Source organism: Petaurus breviceps, unplaced genomic scaffold (genome assembly GCF_028583685.1).
Source record: "Petaurus breviceps papuanus isolate PSGF00001 unplaced genomic scaffold, PetGlider_PUasm1.0 90823, whole genome shotgun sequence".
NCBI lineage: Eukaryota > Metazoa > Chordata > Mammalia > Diprotodontia > Petauridae > Petaurus > Petaurus breviceps.
Genome location: NW_027187352.1, coordinates 16471765 through 16498253, shown reverse-complemented (window position 1 = coordinate 16498253; position 26489 = coordinate 16471765). Strand labels below are relative to the sequence as shown.

The window sequence follows — 26489 nt, the reverse complement described above, 5'->3', positions numbered from 1 at the left end:
CAGTCATCTAGGTTATGTTCAGTCGCATTTAGTGACAGGAAATTCTTGATCTTTTAAGTTACCCCTTCTACTTCCAGACATCTCTAATCATTAGTAAGTTGCTTATACTGAGTAATAATCTGTCTTTCTGCCATTTCTGTCTGTTGTTCCTAGTTCTGTTCTCTGGGGCCAAGTAGAATGAGGTGAATCTCTCTTCAATATGTGTCCCTCAGATATTAGAATACAGCCATCATACTCCTGGTCCAGTTTTCTCTTCTTGAGTTCCTTCAACTATTCCCTGAATGGCATAGTTTCAAGTTCCTTTGCAGTGTTGGCCACCTTCCTCATATAGACCTCATTTTAAGAATGCTTAAATCCTGAAACTTCATGCAAGTATCATTTTCTTCCATTGAATTAGTGTTATAATTTATGGTTAGGTTCTTTGCTGTGATGGATCCATGATCTCATTTGTATGAGTACTGTCCTTGAAGGGCAAATGACAAGACATCCATGCTTCCTTATCCTAAGCAAACCTCATCCATGTCTTTTCATAAATCCTCCATTTAAAAAAAATTCCCCCTTCCTCCAATATGCTAGAGGCCTTACTCAACTCTTTAGTATCCCTAAAATAACAGTGTGGTACTTGGTCAGTCATCTATTGTCTCTCCTAGTCAATACTTGATTGACTGGCCTCCTTTTCTGTTCCCACCATCTTTGTTGATGTTGTTTATACCATATCTTACATGCCAATAATTACTGCTAACATGTTGTGGCCTGCCTACACCCACCATGTGTTTTTTTTTTCTCCTTGTCCTCTTGTGTTATCTTAATTTTTGATTCTTTATGTCATTGTCCTTGTTGGGGTGGGTAGAAGACAGAAGAATAGGTAAGTCTGGCTGGTTAGCAGGCAAGGGAGAGTCAATGATCCCCTTGGAAATGGTGTTGGAGTGGTGCAGTGGGAAAGGAAGAAGGCTCAAGTATCAATTCTGTTCCAGGAATTAAAGGACAGTAAAATAACCCAAAAGTCAAAACCAAAAATTGAGGAGGTAATAGTAGGGGAGAGAAAAGGAATGTCAGTCTTAGCTTAGAAGCAAAAGAACAGAAGCAAAAGCAAGTTGGGGGTGGTCTAGAGGGCATCTAGAGAATAAGAGTTGGAAGAACACAGGCTTTGTAAAATGCCAAAAAATGACCAAAGGCAGCATTGTTTTCTGCTTTCCTTTTCATTCTGCCCTCCTGGGATGAATGATCCAGACACAGAGCTCTGTCTGCCAACTATTCTGTCCCCAGCTGAAGGCAACAAGGTAATAGACTCAGGTACCACTTACCTCATTTATAGACGAATTATTAAAGATGGGCATGGTTTACCCAAGATTAATAAGCGAGTTAGTAACTAAGCAGGCATTAGGACCCAGGAATTCTGATACCTAGCCCACTATTCTACTTTTCCTCCAGAAAATCATAGAATATCCTTATTAGGAATTGTTTAAGAAATGGCTCATTTTGGATTTTTTTTTTAAATCATATCCCTTTCTAGAAACACAGAATGGTCTGAATAAGTCATTTCTGCCTGGAGAGTGATAGCCACTCCTTTACAGATTCTGATTGTGTCAGTGGCTGTATTCAATTGTCCTTGAGTTGCTTCATCTCTGTCAGATTTTTCACATGTCAAACCAAGTTTTTTTTGGTGTTTATTTCCCCCTATGAAGTAGCAAGGCCTGCCGTATGGATTTTTCCACACCTAGTAGGCTGGGATGAAAGCAAGGGTGATCAAAAGCATTTAACCCCTGGTGGCAGCCTGGCAGAAAAAAAAATTAATGAAATTTAATGGTGGCCTTCACAGCCACTGAGCATTCTGTGGAGACCGTTCTCTGAGGCTGCCCTCCCTTTGAAGGACTGCAGGGTCCTTGTTTCTTTTGTTGACCTATGTTAGCAGGCATTCTGGAAAGTTTTTAAGCAAGGACAGTGTATTAGAGCTTGATGGCAGAGCCAACGCTTCCTGCCAGCTGGAAATGATCTGTCCTTCCTCCTATCCCTCCCTGCTCTTTCACTGGTTCTCCATTAGGCACTGGTCAGTATGATGTAGTAGAAAAAGCCCTCGAGGTGAAATTAGAAGGTATAGGGTAGAATCCCAGATTTTCTACTTGACCTCTGTGACCTTGGGCAATGGATCAATCAACAAGTGTTCGTTAGGTGCCCACTACAGGTTAGGCACTTTGCTGGATATACAAAGATAAAAATGAAAAAGTGGCAACCCTCCAGAATCTTATCTTCTATGTGGGAGACAATATGTACATGAAGCTTTAGGATCATAGATCAGGAACCTTGTGGATTGTCTAGTCTGAACCTCTTCATTTACAGAAGAAGAAACCGAGGTTCACATAAATAATAAAGGACACAGCTGGAATTTGAACCCTGGCCCTTGATTCCAAATGCAGTGATTTTTTTCTTTCTATTACACCATGCTATCCTACCATGTAAATATCTCTCACTCTCACACACACACTACACACCAAGTAATTGGCAAGGAGCAAGGTAAGGAGGCCCTAGCAAATATGGGCATCAGGAAGAATTCATGTAGAAGGTGGTACATGAATTGAACTTTGAAGAAAACTAGAGACTCTAAAGACAGGGTTAAGGAAGGCATGCATTCCAGGCTTGGGTGACAGCTTGTGCAAAGACAGGGTGACAGGAGATAGGATGCTGAGGAACAGCAGGGAGCCAGTTTAGCTGGACTATAGAGGGTGTGAGGAGGGAGCAGAAAGGGAGTTGGGGGAATGTGAAGTAGCTTGGAAAGGAAGGTTGGAGCTAGGTTGTGAAGGACTTTGAAAGTCAAACAGAGAAGTTTGTATTTTTTCCTAGAGGGAAAGAAGAATCACTATAGTTTCTTGAGCTGGGGAGTGACATAATCAAACCAGAGATTTAAACTTACTTTATGCTTGTGTCTTAAATGCCAAGTTTTTGTATTTGTAAAGAGGTGTTTGCGTTTGTTGCTAGAGGCCATAAGAAGACCAGTGAGATTAGAGAACTGGGGGGGGGGGGATGGTAAATCACTTCTCTTTGGGCCCCAGTTTTCTTATCTGTAAAAGGAAGGAATTAAATAAGATTAACTCCAGGATTCTGTTAATTAATCATCCTAATAATTGCCTTTTACCTGGTAAAAATCCATCACCAGTGTGAGTAGATGATAAAACACACTGTGAATTCTGGGTTCAACTCCCTGAGAATCTGGTACTTTAGTTATTTATGTGTATATCTTTTGTTCAAGATTGGAAGCACTTTGGGGTCTGTTATAATCGGTTATTCTGGTAAATATTTAACAACCAGCTTTCTGAAAATATATGACATACTTTTAAGCTATATTATTTAAACTTTTGCATCACTTTCTTAAGACTAGACAGTCAACAAACAATCAAGCTCTAGTGTGCTTGTTTCTGAGGTGTAAACCTAAACACTGAAAATTTAACTATCAGCTCCCATAGAAGGTAGCTCCAGCACACCCCTCATTGTGAAGGTCTTTTCCTTAATGCATCCTCTCAATGTTCTTTGCATAGGGTTTTACACATAGCAGTTGTTCAATAAATGTTTTTTTAATTATTAAATTTAAAAAAATTAATTGTAAATTTAGTTTAATTTCATTGTAAATTTAAATTTTAAAATGAGACTTTGAAGAATCAGAAGGAGATATTAAGGTCTAGAAAACTTGTGATATGAGCAGAATAGTTAAAGGAATAATTGGCCTGGTTATTTTCAAATCTTTGCAGAATTGTGAGGCAGAAAAGAGAGTATAGTTTTATTTTGTCCTGAAGGCAGAGAATGGAGACCAGTGGAAAGAAATTATTAGAAGGTAAAGACAAATTCACTCGAAGAAAGTATTTGGTAATGATGAAAGGTGATGAACATTGGCAGGGACTGCTTTGAGAAGCAATCAGTGTTAGGTCTATAGAATCTTAGGACTTTGGGTTTAGAAAGCACCTTAGACATTCCCTAAACGATCCTCCCCACTTAGGCAGGGTTCATCCGCAGTGCCTAACACAATGTCTGGCACATGGTAAGAGTTTAGCAAATGCTCGTTTACTTGACTTGACGGCAGCATCCTTGACAAGAAGTCAGCAGGCATTTGCACAACAGGGAGGTTCACTACTCTTCAAGGCTGTGCCTTTGTTACACTCTTGCTCAAAAACCCTCCAAACAAACCATAATTCCTTATCGCCTTTACGAATAGTGCGCCAATTATTTATCCTGGTATTCACAACCTCTCACAATCTGACTTGAGTCTAGCTCATTTTACATGATTTCTCATTCAGGCATTCTACATTCCCAGTAAGCCAAATTAGTTACAGTTCCCAGGACTGACCTTGCCCTCTTCCCACTTTCATGCACTTGTTCATGCCATCATGCGTGCCCTCAACACCTTCCAAACATATTGACATCTTTATCATCCTTCAAGTCTCTCCTAAAGTAGTCACCTCCTCCATAATCCTTGAGCCCTTCTGCCAACTAGATGTGTTCTGCTCCTTTCTACTTCAGTCTGGCTACATCACTCTCCTGTTCAAGGAACTGCAGGAGCGCCTTCTTGTCTCTAGAATAAAAAGTCCACTCCTCTGGTTGACTTTTAAACCCCTTTTCAGTCTGACTGCAGCCTACCTCCCAAGGATTATGGTACATCACTCCCCTAGCCAAACTGACTTGCTGCTTGCTATATATACATTCTATCAATTCAGCATCCTTATTCCCCAAACCTAAAATGTGTTCCTATCTCACCTAAAACTCACAGAATCTCTAACTTCCTTCAGAACTTAGCTCAAGTGGCACCTTACAAGAAACTGATTCTTGTGGAAGTGATATTATAGATACAGACATGTACAAATACATCTTTATACATGTGTATACATACATATATGTATGTACACACATACATGTTCAGTAATTTTCAGACATGTCCAAGTCTTCATGACCCCATCTGGGATTTTTTTGGCAAAGGTACTGGAGTGGTTTGCCATTTCCTTCTCCAGCTCATTTACAGATGAGAAAATTGAGGCAAACAGTTAAGTGATTTGCTCAGGGTTACACAGCCAATAGGTGTCTGAGGCCGGTCCTCCTGACTCCATTCTCTCCACTGTGCCACTGAGCTGCCCTACACACATATATTGTGTGCCCTCAAGTTAGTGGTTTCCTTCTCCTAGAAATAATATAGCTTGTGTATATGTAGATATGGATATAAATGAAAATGTAGATTTAGATGTGTACATATACACATACATGTACATGACTCATATATGTATTTGCATACCTGTGTTAAGTTGTTTTCAATTATGTTTGACTCTTCATGACATCTTCTGTGGTTTTCTTGGCAAAAATACTGCAGTTGCTTGCATTTTCCTTCTCCAGCTCATTTTACATGTGAGGAAACTGAGGCAACAAGATTTAAGTGACTTGCCCAAGGTCCCACAGCTAGTAAGTGTCTGAGGCCAGATTTGGACTTAGGAAGATGAGTCTTCCTGACTCCAGGCCCAGCATCCTATCCATTGTGCCACCCATCTGCCCTATACACATACCATACACACATACACATATATACATATAATTGTGTCACCTCCAGTTGGTAGGTGATATATTATTTCCCCTAGAAATAATATAGTATATGTATGTATATAAATATAGTTATATATACTTATGTATGTGTATGTATGTTATATATATATATATATACACAAATGTGCATAAACATTTGTGTATATATCCACACAGTATGTCTCAAAAAGCCTAAGTGCAGCCATAAACTATTAAAGCTGAAAATATATATTTATTATATATACATATACCTACATATGTGTATATCTGTGTATAAGTTAATTTTCTGTGTTTGTATTGTTTCCATCTAATAAAATATAAACTTCCTGAAGGTAGAATCTGTTTCCTTTTTGTCTTTGTATCCCTAGAGACTAATATAATGCCTGGTATATAATCAATGCTTAAGAATTGTGTTATTGTTGTTTTTTTAATGAATGGATGGATGGATGGATGGATGAAGGGTTGAATATTTCTCCTCAGACGTCTAGAGATAAAGAGTTAGAAAATCAAAATGTGTGTGCTCCTTCAGGATCCTGTTGGTTTTTGTCCTTCCTACTATTTTGTGAAGGAATTGAGACCTGCCCAGATTGCATTTTCTCTTGTGGGTCCTGCCTTTAGCCAAGGAATGCTGCCAGATGAGAGTCTTCCATTGGTGAAGTTCTGTTGAGATGCACCAATGGTCACCGACATTGTCTCCTTTGTTTCCATCACCAGATTACGCTAGATTCGAGGCAAAAATCCATGACCTACGTGAGCAGATGATGAACCACAGCATGAGTTCTGGGTCCGGCTCCCTGAGAACCAATCAGAAACGCTCACTCTATGTCAGGTAGGCTTCTTGAATAACTCTTGCATGTCTCCCATTTTCCTTCCTACTTTGGGAATGAATGGAAACCATCATGTGATGTTGTAAAGCTCCATACTTACCTATGTAGTATGGGGTGACATCTTCAGATAAACCCAAAAGTTAACAATGTAACAATGCCAAGACTTAAAATTGAACCATGGGCAATGACCTTTATTTGATAGCCATTTGAGAGAGATTTTTGAAATTCCAAAATGTCAGTTAACAGCCCACACAGTAGCTTAAAATAATTGTGATTTGGGGTTTGGCTCTTATATGATCCTCTCCTTTCTAATAATTCTTTATTTCACTTTTCTGCCATCATTAAAGGTCCAAAGCATGCAACTTGTCAAGCTTTTGAGCTCAGGCCCTTGTCAGATATTTTCTTTGGCAAATGAAGGACTCTTGTTAGGATGCAGATTACTGCCCATCCCTGTCCTCTCTGTCAGATCTTTGCTGCATGGCCTATTGCAAGATTGGCATTATTCCCATTTTCTTGGATTGAACATCAACTTCCAAAGTGTGAAAAGTCCATAAGTGCAGGGGTGTAAAATGCTCCCCTTTCCCGGTATGATCCGAGTCTTCTATGGGACTGGAATTTGGATCAGACTTTTAAAGGAAGGCTTTCCTCCTATAGCCTTTGTTAGTGTTGTAGGGCTTGTGGAAACAGACCAGAACATGGTATAGGGAATGAGTGGGAAGAAAGGTTTTAAATGCTGGCAACTTAGCACTTAGGAAAGAGAATGAAGACAGTCTTAGTTGCCATTCTTGGGAATTCTTTTAGCCTTCTTGGCAAGTATTATATTCACTCTGGTGTACTGATGGGAAATAGAAAATTTTGTTCTTTGGGTTTTGCTTGTATTCTTAATGATTCTTGCTGACCTAAGAAGGAGCAGAGATTCATTTCCCTGTGACTCTTCAAGAGACCTCTCTTATACCCTGCTCATTGGCCAGATTCTGTAATCATTTCCCCTTATTGGTCATTTCATAAATGACAAAATTCATTTGGTTCTTTGCTGGCAGAACTGTGTAATTTGCATCGGGGGGAAAAAGAATCTTGAGTTTGAAATGCATACCAAGATTTGTTCATCACAGATGGTAGTACATCCCCACTACCCTATAACACGCACCTCACCATCTAGCACACGTAGCCCTCTTAAACTGACAATATTTGTAAGGACCATGCATACCATTCATGCCAATTTACCATTGTGCATGTTACCTGAGGTCCCTCCTTCACTTCAAATGACTCAAAATTGAGCTGCAAAGGGGGGGAGGGGAAGTGAATAGCAAATATAACTAATGGAAATGGAATTTCCACACTTAGTTGTGGTGGGGAGAATGTTGGCTGTGCTACAGTTAAATTACATATGGAATCTTCACTTAATCCTAAGTATTTTTTGCTGCTGAGGTATACTATCCATTGGGCCTTGCTTTTCATTTTCTTTTACTAGCATGAGGTGCTTGTTATAGACCCCAGATGACAGTACTTTAATTAACATGTCATGTTGGTTCAAATGTGGCTATAAAGTTATCTTTTGTGTGTATTAGGTAGGCACAGCAGGGGGAAGAAGGGAGCAAGAATCCTGAAGCCTACAGGTTCTCTGGGGCCTTAATTTGCTGGGCCCCCTGACACGTAGAGAGCCCCTTATTAATCGAAGGGCCTACAGAACCTCAGAACGCCTGAGGTTAAAAAAATATATATATGTATGTCGCCCTTGCAAATTTGGCCGGCTGCTTTTCAGAAGATTATCTCGATACACCTCTGTGTAATCTGGGCAAGGAATGCTGATAATCGCCCCAGAGCCCGTCTGTTGTAGCAACATCTCAACTGTGATGGGAAGTTAATGACCCCCATTTGTCTCCATATCTTCTTTCCTTGAGTACTGTGGTACCAGTACTCTGCTCTACAAGAATTTTTCTTTCTTTAGTTGAAAATGTGTTCGCCTGAGGCATTGAATTGGGAAAATACAATAGGCTTAGTGCAGAAAGCAGATAAATCATTTCCCAGATAATGGGAAAGGAGGGCTAGAGTGAAGATTTGAGGGAGGAAGAAAATTTTTTTTAAAAGTCATTGGTTATTTTTAAAAATGAAAAAGTATGAAAAATTATCTTTAATGTACTACAAGCAGATTGTTAAATTATGTTGCTAATAGCTTAGTCATTTTCATTTTGTTATGGAAGAATAATAAAATTAAAGCAAATGATATGAAAATGCTATATAGAGATAATAAATCTTAGTTGAAAATGATATTACTGAGACTCTTAGGTTTTGAATCTTTAAAATAATATAGAAAAGTAGTGCAAAGAGATGAGAAGAAGATTTTAAAGTAATTCTATCTCCTTGGTAATGTTCATCTTTGGGGAGATTCTCCCCCCAAAAGAATTTTGGATACTTCATGTACTTTGAAAAGTTCTGACATTTCGTGGAGATATCCCCCAATTTATAGCTCTTTAGAAATCACTCCCTTGATATAGTGGGCTTTTTTCATGGTGTTTTTTTTTTATTTGTTTGTTTTGTGGGGAGAGGGAAGGGAGGGAGGGAGTTGTTTTCCATGGCCCATCTCCCTTGTGAATAATGACTGATACATAGAAATGCTGTTTAGCTCACATACTTCTATGAGACTCCAAAATGGTCCCTGTTAGGGCACTATGACTTGGTTATGACTGGTTATGACAAGCAAAGCCTTGTGTCATTATAAAGTGTTGGAAAATATAAGTGAAAGAAGGTAAATAGAGCTGTATGACATGAATTGAAAGAGAATTTTTTTGCAAAGAAAATGTGTTAATGGATATAACTTGGCTCATCTTGCTTCAACTGGATTATTAACTACCTAGTAGTGCCTGATGACTGTATTTACTTTGCTACTTCAACTTTGTGTTTCTTCCAAGTCATCCATTCAGGTTTTCTGTAGTATATAAGAGGTGAGAGACACATCCCCAAGCCTCTTCTTGACGTGTTGCTTAGAATAATAGAATTTTAAGATCGGAAGGTACCTTAGAGATCACTTTGGCCTGGGGTCCATGGAGCACCAAAGGTTCTTGGAGATGACTTTTAATGGGATCCGTGAACTTGGATGGGATCACAAAAACAATTCCATCTTTCAATATCACTAATTTTCTTTTATTCATTTAACAACATTATTTGGACCCATGACACACACACAAAGTTAAGAACCTTTGACCTGTCTCTAAGTCCCACACTCAAAGTCAAAAGCCTTGGTTCTGAATTCAGTCTGTGACACTTTCTGTTAGTATGACCAAACAAATATGGGCAAGTCATTTTTATCGGCCTAGGCCTCGGTAAAAAGAGATAGACTTGACTGTGATCTCTAAGGCCCCTTTCACCTCCAAGATCTACAACTTCATTAAACCCTCTGCCTACCTCACAGGGTTGTTGTGAGGAAAGGATTTTGTAAACTTTAAAAGTACTCTAAATGGTTGTTGTGGCTCAACTCCTCTCCCATTTCACAGAAAAGGAAACTGAGGCCCAGAGAGGAGATATGGTTTTTGTCATTGTCAAGAAAGAGTTAGTGGCAGAGCTGGGCCCTGGTCCCATCTCTACTCTACACAATGTTTCTTCCATGCTCTCTCTTTGTGAGATAATCATTACCCCACATCGTGGGCTTATTAGAAAACACTATTTTTAGGTCAAGGAAGAGGGCAGCTCTCTTGTTTTCAGCACTGAGAAACAATTTAAATTAAAACAAGCAAAAACAATAGTATTGATGATGTCAGCTCAAAGCTGACTGATGATTTGGAATTAGGCAATGTGGGTACTTAGTAACAGCAATTTATTGATCACTTGAATCTGAGTAGTTTGTATTCAGTATTAAATGCCCAGGTCTCTGTTTCTCTTGCTCTGTCCCCAGAAGCAGAGATTCTAGAAAATGAGTTCTTAATGTAGAGTCTATGAACTTTTTCTTAAAATATATTTTGAAAACTGTTTCAATATAATTGATTTCCATTGTAATCTTGTGTTTTATTTCATGCATTTAAAAATATTTTATGAGAAAGGGTCCATTAGGCATTATTAGACTGCCAAAGGTGTCCATAACACACAAAAAAGTAAAGGACCCTTGTTGTACAATTTGTAGTAACTGAACCGAGAAAGCATGGGGACCCTTTGGCTTGTGTGAAATGACTTAGTAGTCTCAGAATGGTGTTTGTACCACCCCCCCCCAGAAACCTTTATCTTTGAGAGTGGCTCCCCTCCAACCCCACCCCCATATTCCACCTCTTTCCCTCCCCTGGACTTCTATTGGGAGTCCCAGTTGGAATGCTTCTACACAGCTTGTATGTAGATGCTAGCCTGCTCCCCCACCTTACCCAGGTCCCCCTCAGTGATCCTCCTCAGCCCAGTGTATCAGCCTGTTTGCCTGAATTGCTGCTGCAGGGCACTTTGCCCTTCCAGAGCTAGACTTTTTCTGTGGCTTCCCTGGGGGACTGTCATCCCAGCTGCTTTCCAAACGCCAAATTCCCAATCTGGTTGTATTCCTCTTTCCTCTTCTTGCCTTTTGTGTGGATTGCTTGACATGCTTTGATGGTCTTGTACAAATAGAAATGACTCTTGATATGCATAGCACTGTACATGTAACACGGGGTGGGGCTGGCATGTTTCATTGATATCCTGGACTTCTCTGTATTGTGCTTTTCCTGCTCTGTGAACTCTCATATATAGTTGTAGAATCTTAAAAGTAAATAAAAATATGTTGAAAACATTAATAAACCTTTTTTTTCCAAAATGCTTTACAAGGCATTAGCAAATTCTTCAATCTAGAAAGCCAATGAGCTTCTGAACCTACAGGATATGGATACGTTGGGGGAACCTCCAGGCTGGTGTAACCAGTTGGGATTTTAGAAGCCCCTCTCCCCCACCACTGCACACCCCAAAATATCTACGCTAACTACTCAAGGTTGCCTAAAACATTTTCCATAGGGGAAAAAAAGTCTTTAATTTTGGAATTTGAGAGGGAACACAGGGACTTAAATCTACACTTGGGCATGAATTGACTGTACTTAGATCCTTTCCCGAGACGTAGTTTTGTATGGGGAAGAAAACACAGGGGCAATAGTGTTCTGAAATGACTGAGAAGACATCTACTTCAGACTAGAAGAAAAGGGCCCAGAGAGGTAAGACTGGGGCTACCACAAACTCTCCTTCCTTCACAGTTTTTCTTAGGACCAGTCCTGGTGCAATTTCAAAAGAATTGTGGGTGTATTCATATTGCACATTAAGGTTTATGAAGTTCTTAATGTAGCATAATCTCTAATTTTTATCTGCACAACAGCCCCATCAGGTAGGACAGGAAGCCATTTTCTTCACACAGGACGAATCAAAGATTTATAAAAGTTGGGCCACTTACCCAAGATCACTCAGTTACAGCATGGTATGACCGGGCACAAACCTGCAGCTTCTGATACCAAATCTAACTGTCAACTATGCCCCCCTTACCTTTTGTAGATGTATTCTTACCCAGGTGAATCAGAGAAAATGATTAATGTCTTATGCAATCTATTGGTCATCTAGTCAACGTGATCATAGGTTTAGAGGTGGAAGGGAATCCGACCACTCAATTTACAGTTGAGGAAACTCATCTGATTACAGAGACATAATGTCTTGCCCATGTGTACACTGATCATATGTGTCTAAAGTAAGATTCCAGCCCAGGTCTTCCTGACTTCAACTGAAGCATACTATCCCCTATGTCACACTGTATCCCATCCTTCTCCACTTTGTCTTAAATGTCACCAGAATTTGATAGGCACTTAGGATTCCTTTCCCTGAACTTTAATTAGGTTTTCATAATGATCCTCATAGAAACTGGAACCATACAAAATCCAGTTAAAATTATGACAATACTCTTAAAAGTAGATATTGCTTTAGGGAGAAGTGGAATAACAAGTAGATTAATTTAGCCAAGGTCATTATTCATCATGTCACATACTGGTGATGATACATAAGATACCAGACTATTAAGACCAAAGATTGACCTTGCCTCCCTTGGCCCCACATGATTTACTCACCCATGAAAAAGGACAGACTAGATGATATCTCACAGATCTACCCAGGATAAGATGAGACGCTTTCATGATGCAAAAAGAAATGAGATACTGCAGAACTGTAGGCAGTGAAAATTAGCCATATCTACCAGAGTCCCAAATGGGATAATCTGGTAATGGAGCTTTCTTTGGAATAATATTTGGATTTGCTTTCCTGTCTTATAAGCATTGGGTTTATTCTCATTAGAAGCTAACCCTACGATGGAATCAGATGAACAAACCAAGTTCTGTTTTTCACAGAGAAGGTCCTAAGGGGAAGATTGGAGTGAGTCTCGCTGTGTCCCTTTTCTCCATCTTTCTCAATTGCCCCTATCCTTAAAGAGATTAAATCAGAATAAAATGAAAAATGAATAATTCCAATTGCTTCTTTAATCTTTACAAAGTTGTTTCGTCATGAAAGCCCTTTGAGGTTGGGGTATTATAGCATTGCTTTCGCTACTTTGTTGATGAAACTGAAGACTTGAGAAGGAAAGGAATTGCCCAAAGATTGAGAAATAGTGGGTCCCCTGATTCCAAGTTCATTGTACTTTTTACTATGCCTAACCTGTCAATTGATCTTTTCACAATTCCAAGTGATTTTCCAAAGTTAAGAAGGCAAACCCAAGTAATGGACCATACAGGACTGAGGGCCAGTTCATACTTTTATCAGAGAAGTATCAAAGCAGAGTAGATATAGGGGTGCCCTTAGAATCAGGAAGACCAAGCTTCAAACCCTGCCTCTGATACTTTCTAGCTGTGTGACCAAGGTCAAGTCACTTAACCTTTCTAAGTCTCAGACAATTTCCTAAGACTCATCTACCAAGGTGCGGTGTGATCTACTTCATGGAAGAAGTTCTCATACTGATATAATCACAGTTCCTTGAGTATTAACTTCTATTTCATGGGTCACCAGGGTCAAAGATTTGTCTCTCAACAACTTTTTGGTGATGAGTTTTTCAATACTCAACTAGGCTTATCTTTTGACATTAGATTGAATTTTTTTCAGACCTGAACTTGAAGTTTTTCTACCCTGATTAGAGCCTTCCAGAATTTGCCTCACCTCCCACCCCCACTGGCATAACCTTTAAGAGACACTTCTATGCCACAGTGAGGCATAGGAATGATTCCTGTCCATCTATTAGAACCTAATTCAAATGCTACCCTCTTCAGGAAACCTCAGATTCCCTGGTTAATTAGTAATGACCTTGCCCTCCAGACATCCCATTCAGCTTTATTTTGCACTTCTCTAATAAGTTCATCATATTTTACATTATAGTTATCAATGTTTATGTCTTCTCTCCTAACAAGAGTATATATCTATGAAGTCAGTCTGTGCTTTATCTAAACTTTGTATCCCAGCACAGCGATCTACACAAAATAGGTATTTCATAAAGGTTTGTTTTTCTTTAGGAGAAAGTGGCATTCTTACTAAAAGAACTAAGAATAAGAGAAAAGAAAAACTAAGACAAAAAATTCACAGGCTTATGTAAATTAATATTAATTACAGTCATTAATTTGGATTATTTACCATGTATGCCAAATTCTCAAACAGCACAAGAATGATATCATTAAAGTATACAATTAACATTGTTGAAAGTTTTATTTGAATATCAGTCTTGAAAGAATGTGTACTTATTCAGTTTTTTAATTAAATTTTTTGGAATGAACAAAAATCTATTTTTCTGCCTCTCCATTGCCTCCTACTTAAAGAAGTATGTATGTGTATATACATATATATATATACATTATATGTGCCTATACAGACATGTATCTAACTATATAATTATCTCATAGATATATAGCATGTATGTATATGTAAATATATTTATATAAATTATGTATCTCTACATATATATTTATTTGAGCACAACAGATATCCATATCAACCACTTCCAAAAATTATATGTTTTTCTCTTTATCCTGAGCTCATCATCTCTCACTCAGAGGCAGGTAGAATGCTTCATCATCAGTCTTCTAGAATTATGGTTGGTCATTTCATTAATTGTTAAATTTTTCAAAGCTGTTTGTCCTTACAATATTGTTGTTATGACATAAAGTATTCTCCTGTTTCTCCTTGTTTCTCTGGATCAATTCATGTCTTCTCAGGTTTCTCTGAATTGTCTCTTTCATCATCATTTTTTATAGAATGACCATATTCTTTTTTTTTTTTTTTTAAGCAATCGGGGTTAAGTAACTTGCTCAAGGTTACACGGCCAGTTATTTCTGGGTGTGGTGCTGAGTGTCTGAGCCCGGGATTCGATCTCCAGGTCGTCCCGACACTGGAGCTGGTGCTCTTACTCACTGAGCCACCTGGCTGCCTCTAAGCAATTAGGGTTAAGTGACTTGCTCAAGGTTACACGGCCAGGTGTTTCTGGGTGGGTGCTAAGTGTCTGAGCCCAGGATTCGATCTCCAGGTCTTCTCAACACTAGAGCCAGTGCTCTTACTCACTGTGCTACCTGGCCACCCCAGAATGACCATATTCTGTTGCATTCATATGTCGTGATATAGCCCCACTCCCCACTTGGTAGGTTTTCCTTTTCCTTAGTTTCCAGGTCTTTGCCACTGAAAACATATGCAATGTATTGCACCTGTGGACCTCTCGCCTTTCCAGAAGAGTGAGAGGAGATGTCTTCTCATATTCCTTCTTTGAGACTAGGCTAGTGCCTTGTAATTCTGTTCATTTTCAGTTGTTGTGTGGTGATTGTTCTTTCAGTTTACATTGTTGTACTTCTTGTAAATGCTGGGTTGTTTTTAGGGGCTTTTTTGGCACTGCCCGCTTCACTCTGCAACAGTTCATGTAGGTCTTTCCATCCTCCTCTTTATTCATCATGCATTTTTATTTCTTATGGCACAATATTCCACTGCATCCACGTACCACAATTTGTTTAGTCATTCTCCAATCAATGGAAACCTATTTTGTTTTCAGTTCTTTCTTGCTACAAGAAGTACTTCTATAGTTATTTTGGTGTATTTGGTTATACATGTATATGTATAACATATACATGGTGTATATGTTATATTTGGTGTATATATTGGTTTTATATTGAATATTTTTGTTAATAAATTATCATCAAACTCAAATTTCTTCAAATAAGCTTTTTCAAGCTTTGATAATTTCTCCAATGTGATTTTTATTACATCTCGGGGACTGGAAAATTAGAACACATTTGCAGTTTTAAAATGGAAACTCATGGGGAAAATGGACTGTGATAATACAGAATTTACTATATAGCCAACATTTCAAGAAATCCATCACAGAACACCAATGTATTTTATCAGTATGCTTTATATTTAATACAGTAATTTAATAATAAGATTCATTAAGTCATGCTATCAGCTGTAGCTGTAGTTTTTTGTAAGCATCAGCATTAACAAATGGCCTTGTGCTAGGCAAAGGAAGCACAAGAGTATAAAACAATCTGCCTTGTAGTGGTTTGAAGTCAAGTGAGGTAGCCAGGGCTATACCTGAAAAGGTCAATCACAATACATGATAGTTTATACCAAATACCAGGTGAATGAGACAACAATGCAGGGGTTCAGAAAAAGGGCTAATATTGAGGACCGATTTAGTCAAGGAAGGTTTCCTAGAGGAGGGAGTTGGAAATGGGCCTTAAAGGAAAATTAGGATTTAAAGTAATTGCCTACAAACCTGGATGGGGCATTTGATGATCTAAGTAGGGTTTGAAAATCATGCCCCTGTTTTACTGCCCATAAGAGACTTTGAGACTTCATAATAATACATGCAATGAGTCTTATTATTAAATACTTCCACATTACTAAAAGCAATAAAAGGCAATAAAATGCAATATAAAATATAAAAATATATTCACTTACAAAATAACATTTTTGAAATGCCCCTTGTTTGGGAGGGTATCAATTAGGTGATGGCTGGACAAAATATGGTTTTTGAATATTATGGAACATCATAAGAAATCATGTGCCACAAAAAAACAATGAAAGGGATGATTTCAAAGAAACCTGAAAAATCTTTTTATGAACTGATACAGAATGAAGTGAGCAGAATAGAACTATTTATATAATAACAGCAATCTTGTAAAGACTTTGATAGACTTAAGAACTCTAATCAACACAGTTACCAGCCATGGTAATTCCAGAGGTTCCAGAGGACTCATAATAAAGCATTCTACCCATCTCTTGAAAGAAAAGTGATGGATTCAGGGAACAGAAAGAGATATGTATTTTTTTGAACAAGGCCAATGCAATAGTTCATTTTCTCTAACTATCCGTATTTCCTGCAAGTCTTTTGTTTTTGTGTTTGTTTTTGTTTTTCAAATGGGGAGAGAAAAATAGATTTTTATTGGTTGAAATAAATTTAATTTGAAGAAATTTCCCTTTGTTATACTATTCTACTTCCTAGATATTCTATTCCTATCTTTCTTCCTAAATATCTATCTTGCCTTTCCTAAGTTCCAACTCTGCTGAGAGCAGGTGTAACTAAAAAAAGACACCCCATGAATGCTAATTTAAATTAATAGAATTTACTAAGGATTCGTTTTATACTACCCATAGTTCTGGATGCTGGGATACAAAAACTATATAATCCCCATCCTCAAAGAGTTTAGTGCAAAAGAACAAAGACAGAACCTTAATAGTTAACTACCACAATTGCTGATGAAGCTAATCCTAGTGGGGCTTCTACTTCCGATCTTGGTGTCTTCACAGCCTTGCTTCTAGAACGGCTCTCATGCCTGATGTCTGTCCTCTTTCCATTGTCCCTAGCCTCTGCTCCCAAATCAGATGTTGACAGGCATGGCTTATGGTCCTTCCAGTTTCACTTAAGGGCACTTTCCACCTTACCCTTTCCCAGTTATCCCATTTCAGCTCTTCATAACCACTCCCTGGGTGCCCTACCTGTGTTCAACCCAGAGAAACTGCCTTTTTGATGAATATTTTTTCTCTGCTTTTGTACTGTGGGTGATCTTGTCTTTTCACGTGATGTGAAGGATGACTTGGACTCCTCTTGGATGGAACCACTCAGCAGCTGGATGAGACATTTGTGGTAGGTCCACTTTTTGCACCATATGAAAACCTCAGATGTAATCACTGTTCTGTGGCCTTTCATGGTCAGCAACTTGATGCCATGGTGATGCCTCCCTCTGGGTAACAGGCTCTCAAAGGACCCATTAGTCTTTATGATTTGGCCTTCCATTCATTTTTATTTTATTTTTAAATATTGAACTGTAATACCACACACAAAAAGAAAGAGTGTTTCCTTCTATGAAGTTGAACAGAATATGAGGCTTGTACATAAAACTGCAAATCACTATTATGTACAGCTTGATTTTCCTTCATTTATGAAGGCATATATGTGGTAGGCATATAATGAAAGTTCATTATTTGAACTATATGAGGCTAGTAGAATCACTTGGGTTGTGGTTTCAATGAAAAAGAATGAGGGAATTTGGTTTGCTTGGCTACACATATTTGCTACAAGGGTTTTGATATATTTTTTCCATATAAGGATAGAAGGGAAGGGAGAACTGGATTCAGAATAAAAGGTCTTGGATTTGAATCCTGGCTCTGTTGTGTAACCATGGGCAAGTTACTTGACCTCTCTGGATCTCAAGGTCTTCCTCTATAAAGTGTGGGGATTAGACAAAATGACTTCTAAGGTCTTCTTCTAGCTCAGAATCCCCTTATCTTTTATTCCTATGAAAGAGAGTCTTATAAAGCAAAGCAGAAGCATTTTATTAGTTTAACAAACCCCGGTTTATTGGCAGAAACTTGGTTTTCCCTTCTAAAGAGGAATAGAGACTCCCATTTTTTGTGAGTTCTCTTTTTATAACCTAACTTCTTTGCCTCCTTTCCCCTCTCCAACCCCTAAATGGCCCTCATGTGCCTTGATGCAGATATAACTTTATATGTTCTGACATCAACTTTCTTTAGTCTTGGCCCCAACTAGCCTTAGATTCAAAGGTTATTTTCCCTCACTTTATTGAGAGAATTCATACTTGTTTCAGCTGACTCACTCTTCTTCTAGCTTAATTCAGAGATTGTGGGGGTCAATCAGTCAGTCATTCAGAAACTATTTATTAATCACTTACTTTATAACAAGCTTTATACCAGTGATACAAGGAAAGGTAAAAACAGTCCCTGCCCTCAGAGAGGGCAGCTAGGTGGCTCAGTGTATAGAGCATTGGGCTTGGAATCATGAACATTCATCTTCATGAGTTCAAATCCAGCCTCAGACACTTATTAGCTGTGTGACCTTGGGCAAGTCACTTAACCTTGTCTCAGTTTCCTCATCTGTAAAATGAGCTGGAGAAGGAACCACTCCAGTATCTTTGCCAAGAAAACCCCGAACGAGGTCACAAAGAATCATGAAAGTCAGACACAGCTGAAATGACTCAACCACAATCCTCAGAGAACTCACATTTTAATGAAGGAATAAATATATTTAAAAACAATAAGACAAAACAAAAAGTAGGTGTATACAAGATATCTAGAGAGTAGACAAGAAGTACTTTTAAAGGGGAAAGAACTGGCTAGCAACTGGGGAAGGGGGGAGTGCCAAGAAAGGCCTCCTCAGAAGGTAGGACTTAAACTGAAACCTGAAAAAAGCCAGGAAAACTAAGTATAGGAGGTGAGGAGGGAGGGAAAGCATTCCAGGAATGGGAGACAGCCAATGCAAAGGCACGGAAATAGGAGATGGGAGAGCGTTATGTTCTAGAAACAGCAAGTAAGCCTCTGTAGCTGCATCACAGTATGTGTGGAGGTGAGTAAAGTGTAAGAAAATCTGAAGGTTGCATTATGAAATCTTTAAAACAATGAATTTTATATTTGATCCTGACGGTAACAGAAAACCACTGGATTTATTGGGCAGGAGGATGAGGGGAGGCAATTCAAATCTCTATTTTAGGAAAATCCTTTTGGCAGTTGAATGGATAGATCAGAATTCATCAGATCCTCATAGAGTACCTCATCAGGTACAGACATGCTTTCAGCAAAGGGAGAAAGAGATGTCTGCCTCCATGGGGTTGCATGTAGATTTTTCCTGTTCTGGATGGGTGTGTACATGCTATCATTGAACTGCCTCACACTTATCTTCAGCTGTCAGTGTGTATCTTTTGCTCTTGGATGGCTCTCGATGAGCAAATGACTCTTCAAAGAATGCCATCTTCAAAGAATGGTCATTATGAGGCACAGACATGGAATGGGACAGGTAGACTGGATCCACATCCTTAAAGTCTGCTGCAGTGGGAAGAGACCTTATCATTACAGATGCTTCTCTTTTTTAAAACACTTAACATAGTGTCGGGCACATAGTAAAGGCTATATAAATTTTAGCTATTATTATTTATACTAGCCAAAATCTTTCCAATGCATACTCCATTTAATTTGATATTGATAATTACTTCAGATGGGATTTTGTTAGCTCTTTAGACACACCAGTGCAGTTCCTCAAATTGTATGGATCCCAAATGCACTTAGCTTTGAATGGCAATAAAGAGCTGCTAATACAAACATACACATGACCTTGGGAAGGAAGGTAGAAAGACAGGGAGGAAGGGAAGAAGAAAGAGACAAAGAAAGGAAGAAAGGAAGAAAGAAAGAGAGAGAAAGAAAGAAAGAGAGAAAGGAAGGAAGAGAAAGAAAGAGAGAAAAAAGAAGGAAGGAAGAAAAAGAAGGAAGGAAACAAGGAAAAGATGCAGGGAGGAAAGGAGGAAAGAAAGAGGGAGAGAAGGAAGGAAAAGAAGCCAGGAGGGAGGAAGGAATGAAAAGAGGTAGGGATAAAGTAAGAAAAAGGGAAGGGAGGGAGGGAGGGAGGAAGAAAGGAAGGACATTTGTTAAGTATTTGCTATATGCCGAGCACACTGTTAAGCACTTTCACAAATATTTTCTCATTTGATCTCTAAGAAAATAATTTGCAGATAAGGTGCTGACCTGAATTGGATAAGGCAGTTTTCTCACTTGGGAGTTCCCAGTATCAGTGAAGTCACAGTTCTGGTCTCTCTATTCTTGTGTAGTCTATAGCAGCATTTCTCAAACTTTTTAATCTTAAGACCCTTTTAAACTCTTAAAAATATTGAAAATTACAAAGAGCTTTTGTTTATACATGTTACATATATTAATATTTACTGTACTAGGAATTAATATTGATAATTCAATTCGATTATTGAATTATTAACTTCAAAATATTAAAAATAAATCCATTGCATATTAAAATAAATAATAATTTCTTGGGAAACTATTTTCAAGAGAAATTTAATGAGAAAAGTGGTATTATTTTATATATTTTTGTGGTTCTCATTTTAATATTTGGCTTAATAGAAGACAGCTGTAATCTCATGTCTGCTTCTGCATTTAATCATTTGTCATATGTTATTTTGGTTAAAAATATATAAAGAAAATCTAGCCTCACAAATATATGTAGTTGGAAAAGAGGAGTATTTCAATAAACAAATACTTTATTATTATTGTTATTATGAAAATAATTTTCACCCCACAGACCCCCTGAAAGGGCCTCAGGGACCCCTGAAAATGTCTTGGGGAACTCCCAAAGACTGGGGAGCCCCACTTGAAAAAGTGTTGGGTCTTCCATAATGTGGTGGTTTTGTATTTCCAAAGGCTCATCTGTTTGAGATTAGTTTGGTGCTAAATCTACCCTTATTCTATTTAGATTTGGCTGGAATTTAGTTACACAGAAGTGAACTTTGGCCCTGTAATATACATGCTAATTAATTCTGACATTCTAACCACTCCTGCTTAGAAAGTTCTGATTACATCAAGCAAGTCTGTACCTGGTGGGACCTATCTCAGCTGCACACCCATGGTTGCACACTAGAGATACTGGCAAATAGATTTTTAACACTGTATAATAACTCCCCCCTTAAACAGCCAATGGCAAGAGATGATTGTTAAATTTTCAGCTTGAGCATTTACACCTCAGAATCCCCAAATGGTACAAATCAGCTTGATTTATGACTTTGTTGATAGTCTTAAGAAAGTTATAGAGAATATGTTAATAATGCTGATTAAATTTAAAAGTGTTCCCTGCATTTTTGGAGCTGGTTGTTAAACATTTACCAGCAACTCCACCCCCACCCCTTATATCTAAAAGAGTATAAAGTCTTGTTCTAAAGCACAGTTAAAATGCACATCCCAACAATATCCCAGGCAGGATAGTGCATGCAAGTATTTAAATTAAGTGCTATATGGATTTAAATTAAATGACAATCTAAAACTTGAGATTTTTCTTTTTGCCAAAATGTTGAAGTGTAACCACATAAAATGGTAGTTATAAATAACCCAGATTCAAAGGACTTAGAGATGAAAGAGCCTCCAGAGATCATCATCTCTAATCACCTCATTTTACAGACAAGGAAACCAAAGGAAATAGAAATTGTCTTGTGGAAGATCACACAGGCAATAAATAGCACTGCCGGAACGTTCAAACTCGAGTCTTCCTCTGCTCTTTCCATAGCACCAGTATTCCAGGATCAAAAAACTTCCAGTTAACCCAAGATTGCCTTCTGTATATATTGCCTTTAGACAAATTAGTCACTTAATATGTGTGTATGTGTGTATAATATGTGTATATGTGTGTGTGTCAGTCGATCTAGCATAAAGAATTTTTGTTTCTCCCTAAGTGTGTGAGAAAATTTCTCAATTGCCATTTGCATCTAGCTTTCAGTAACCCACTCTGAGTCATCCTGACTGTCTAGATACTGTTTTCTAGGACTTTAAAGAACTTGTTTTAAAATAACTAACATCATTATTGCTGCCTTTTTAGTACTCACAGGGTAGTTTAGAGGTTCCTTTTCTTCTGTAGATACTTTCATTCTCTCTCCTTTTTTTATTCTCTTTCTCTCTCTCTCTCTCTCTCTCTCTCTCTCTCTCTCTCTCTCTCTCTCTCTTTCTGTCTGTCTCTCTTTCTCTCTCTACCTTTCTTCCTCTTTCCCTCTCTCCTTCTCCCCCTCCCCATCTCTCTCTCCCTCTACTTCCTCCCTCCCCACCCATCATTCTTCCTCTCTCCCTGTCCTGGCATCTCCCTCTCTCCCCCTCACAGAACATCACAGAATGCTGCAGTTTGAAGACACCACACAGCTCAATTCTTCATTTTTCAAATGAGAAAACAAGCCCACAAAGATGCACTGACTTGTCCAAGGCCACAGTATTAAGCATTGCAGCTAGAACTTGAACTTGAGTCTTCTGATTCTGACTCTAGTCTTCTTTCCATCATCCTATTCTTTGATTTAAACCAGGCGTCTTTTCCTTCTTTTTCCTATCTTTATTTCTTCTTTCTTTATTATCCTAGATATCTTACTGTTTTTCTCTTCTCAAATCCAATTAGTTACCAAGACCTGCCACTCACTTTTGCAACATCTGTGGAATATGTCCCCTTCACAGGCTTTCACCACCTGGTCTAATGAAAAAGTCTGTTTGTACATCTACCCACCTCAAGGCTTCCCCCACTCCAATTTATCCTCCATTTGGCCATCAGAGTGATTTTCCTAAAGTTCAGCCCAGATCATGTCACCTCCCTCTCCCCCAATCTGTGGCTTTCTATAGTCTCCAGGATCAAATACAAAATCTTCTTTTTGTTATTCAAAGTCCTTTATAACCTAGCCCCCTCCTATCTTACTTAGGTAGGTGTTATGCTTTGCTCCCTGCCACACAATCTTTGATCCAGCTACACTGGTCCTCTGGCTATTTCACAAACAAGACACTTCATCTCTCAGCTCTGGGCATTTTTACTGGCTATTCCCTGTGCTCTTCACCATCATTTCCATCTCCTGCCTACTCTGGTTTCCTTTAAGTGTCAACTAAATTCCCATCTTCTAAAGGAAATCTTTCCCAACTACATTAGAATTAAGATTCTAATGCCTTCTCTCTTTAGGTATTTCCTATTTATCCAGCACATAGCTTGTTTGAACATATTTATATTTTTGTTGTCTTCCCATTGGATTGTAAATTCCTTGCTGGCAGGGACTGCCTTTTGTCTCTTTTTGTATCCCTAGAGTTTAGCACAGTGCCTAATATATAGTAGGCACTTAATAATTATTTGTTGATTGATTGACTTCCCCACCCTCCCTTTCTCTTCTCTTTCCTTCTCTTGTCTTTCTTTTCTTTCCCCTTCCTTTCTCCTTTCATCTCTCCTTGTCCTCTTTTTTTAATCTCTGAAAAAGTATAAAATCTCAGTAGGATTCATTAAATAGAAACCAAGTAGAATCTCTCTCATTTTGATACCACCTTTCCATAGTTAACATCTCTACTATTCTATCCCTTCTTCTAATTGCTCTCCAAGCTCCTTGGATGATGAGCCTCTATATCCTCTCATTTCCTCTCTCATTGCAATTCCAGCCTTCTGCGGAGGAAATTGAGCTCAACAGCTCTGGATTCAGCAATATCTGTCAAGAGAATTCAATGATGGTAAAGAGAGGTTCACTATGACTCTCCCCTACTCAATTTTCACTGACTACCCATACCCTCGAGGACAATTGAAATTATAGTTTAGTTCTTTGAAAACTGATCATCTGTGTATTTTTTTCAAGCTTTTTAATCTAAGGACTTCTTTGTACTCTTAATTATTGAGAACCCTGCTAGAGCTTTTTTTTAATGCAAGTTATGTTGAGTGATATTTAAAATATAAGAAATTAAAACATCTTATTGTTATGAAAAAGGTTTTGACCTCTAGATCCCCTGAGTTCCCCAGACCACACTTTGAAAACAGTTGCCTTAGGATACAATATCAACTTCTTTCTTTTTGCATTCCAAACATTTCACAATCTAGTGTTACCCTATCTTTCAAGACTGGTCTTTCACTATCCTTTCTCTGAATCCCACCCATCCCCTCCTCCATTACTCTACCTTCCAGCCAAACCAGATTTCTGGATATTCTTCATACACACAACTCTTTCTCCTTTCTCCATGCCTTTACTCAGGCTTTCCCACATGTCCATAATGGAACCTCTGCCTCATAGAATACCTAGTTTCCTCAGGTAACATCTATAGAAGGCCTTCCTTCACCTTTCAAGTTTCCAGTGCCCTTCCATGAGCCAAAATTACTTAGTATGATTTCATACATAAACAGACATATACATATATGTATGTGTGTATATATACATGTATACACACATAGATGTGTGTATGTTTATATATATGTATTTTTTTCCTTCAATAGAAGGTAAGCTAAGGACATAGAATGTTTGATTTTTAATCTCTGTATGCAGAATCCCTAACAAACAGAAGACAATAAATGCCTATGGAATTACATCTACCCTTGACTTTTTTTGCTGTTTAATTTTTTTAAATAATCATTGACTTGGATAAAGCCATATATCGCAATGTTAGCCCAATATACAGATTATACACAACTGGAAGGGCTGAGTAGCAATGCATAACCAAAAAGCTCTCAGCTAGTTAGAACTATAACTTAATCTTACACAATAAAACTATCCATATTCAGTCATGTCCAATTTTTCTTAACCCCATTTGGGGTTTAGTTGGAGGAAATACTGCAGTGGTTTACCGTTTCCTTCTCTAGCTCATTTTACAGGTAAGGAAACTGAGGCAAACAGGGATAAGTGACTTGTCTAGGGTTACCCAACTAGTAAGTGTAAAGCTAGATTTAAAATCAGATTTTCCTGACTCTAGGCCTGGCACTCTACGCACTGTACCGCTTAACTGCAATGGAAATGAAATCAATAGAAATGTTTGCTACTTACAGTGCCAGATCTGACTTATGTCCTTTGTTTTCTCCATCCCGCAAAACATTCTTAGATAGTTAAAATCAAGAAAATATAAATAATCAAACAGTCTTGAAGGGCCACAGGGGGAGGCTGTAAATGAACTATGAATGAGGAAGTTCCCCTACCTTACTCTAGGTCGTGGTCACAGGGCTAGGGTGAGTGAGGGAAGGTATTATAATTTAATTTTATGCCTACCAATCTCAATTTGTTTTCTTAACTTTTTTCTTCTCTGTCTGTCTGCCAGTTCACTGCTGGGTCTCTGCTGAATCAGTACCTTGCTTGGGCCTAGGAACTCACTTATATTCACCATATACTAGGGATGTCTCTGGGCAGACTTTTTAGTCTGGAATGTTCTATTACATTTCAGTTTTTTGAAAATTGATCATCTATGTATCAGTTAGATGATAATTTTCAGGTAATTTGGATTTACAACTAAAATGCCTTATTCCTCAACTATTTAGGACAAATAAGTGCATTTTTCACATAGTGGGGTTGTAAGAAATAAATTTAGGAGTAGACAGCTTCTGGATACCCAAGTTTACCAAATGTTTAGGATACCTGTAATAATAGTTAACATTTGCATCGTGCTTAAAAGATTATAAAGCACTTTACATACATTATTTCATGTAATCCTTACTGCAACCCTATGAGAGAAAGGTTAATTTTATCCTCCCTTTAGTGACGAGGAAATTTAAGTTAAGGAAAGTTGATTTGCTGAGGATCCAAGCCTGGCACCCTATGGCCTAGTGGCCCAATAATGCTAGAAAATATTTATATTTATATAGCTTCTTTGTAAAAACCTTTCCAAGTATTGTCTCATTTAATGCTCACAACAACCCAGGATAAGTTTAAGGTGACTTGCCCAGAGTCACACACTTAAAGGCAGGATTTGAAACTAGGGCTTCCTGACTGAATTCTATCACTGGATTCACTATACATTTAATTTCCCACGTGACCCTTTAGAAAAATTAACTAAAATTGCATTTCATTTCTGCATTTGGAGCCAGTGGGGTTAAGTGACTTGCCCAGGGTCACACAGCTAGAAAGTAAGGTAAGATTTGAACTTGGGTCCCTGACTTCAGGGTCAGTACTCTGTCTACTCTGGTACTTAGCTGTCTCAATTCCATAATTTTAAAACTCAAATTCTGGCAGAAATAATTTTCTTTCTACCCCTCCCCCTCACTTAACATGGAACCTGAATCTTTAGGTAATAATTGTTATTTTAGATAAAGGAGAATTTTGAGGCCCAGCTTTACCTCTAAGTATCTGTGTCATCTCCTTGGAGAACACATAACTTCTCAGTCTCTGATTCTTTACCTATAAAATGTTGAGGGTTGGG

At 38.2% G+C, this 26489-nt stretch overlaps 1 protein-coding gene across 31 annotated transcripts in view; it reads left to right on the top strand.

Annotated features, from left to right (window-relative positions):
• DLG2 (discs large MAGUK scaffold protein 2) overlaps positions 1 to 26489 on the top strand; it is a 2470643-nt gene that overhangs the window by 2231073 nt on the left and 213081 nt on the right. For all 31 annotated transcript variants that reach the window (XM_069070968.1, XM_069070969.1, XM_069070964.1 and 28 more), the window contains one exon: positions 6265 to 6379. In XM_069070968.1, coding sequence (XP_068927069.1) covers positions 6265 to 6379 — 115 coding nt within the window. The remainder of the gene's footprint in view (positions 1 to 6264; positions 6380 to 26489) is intronic.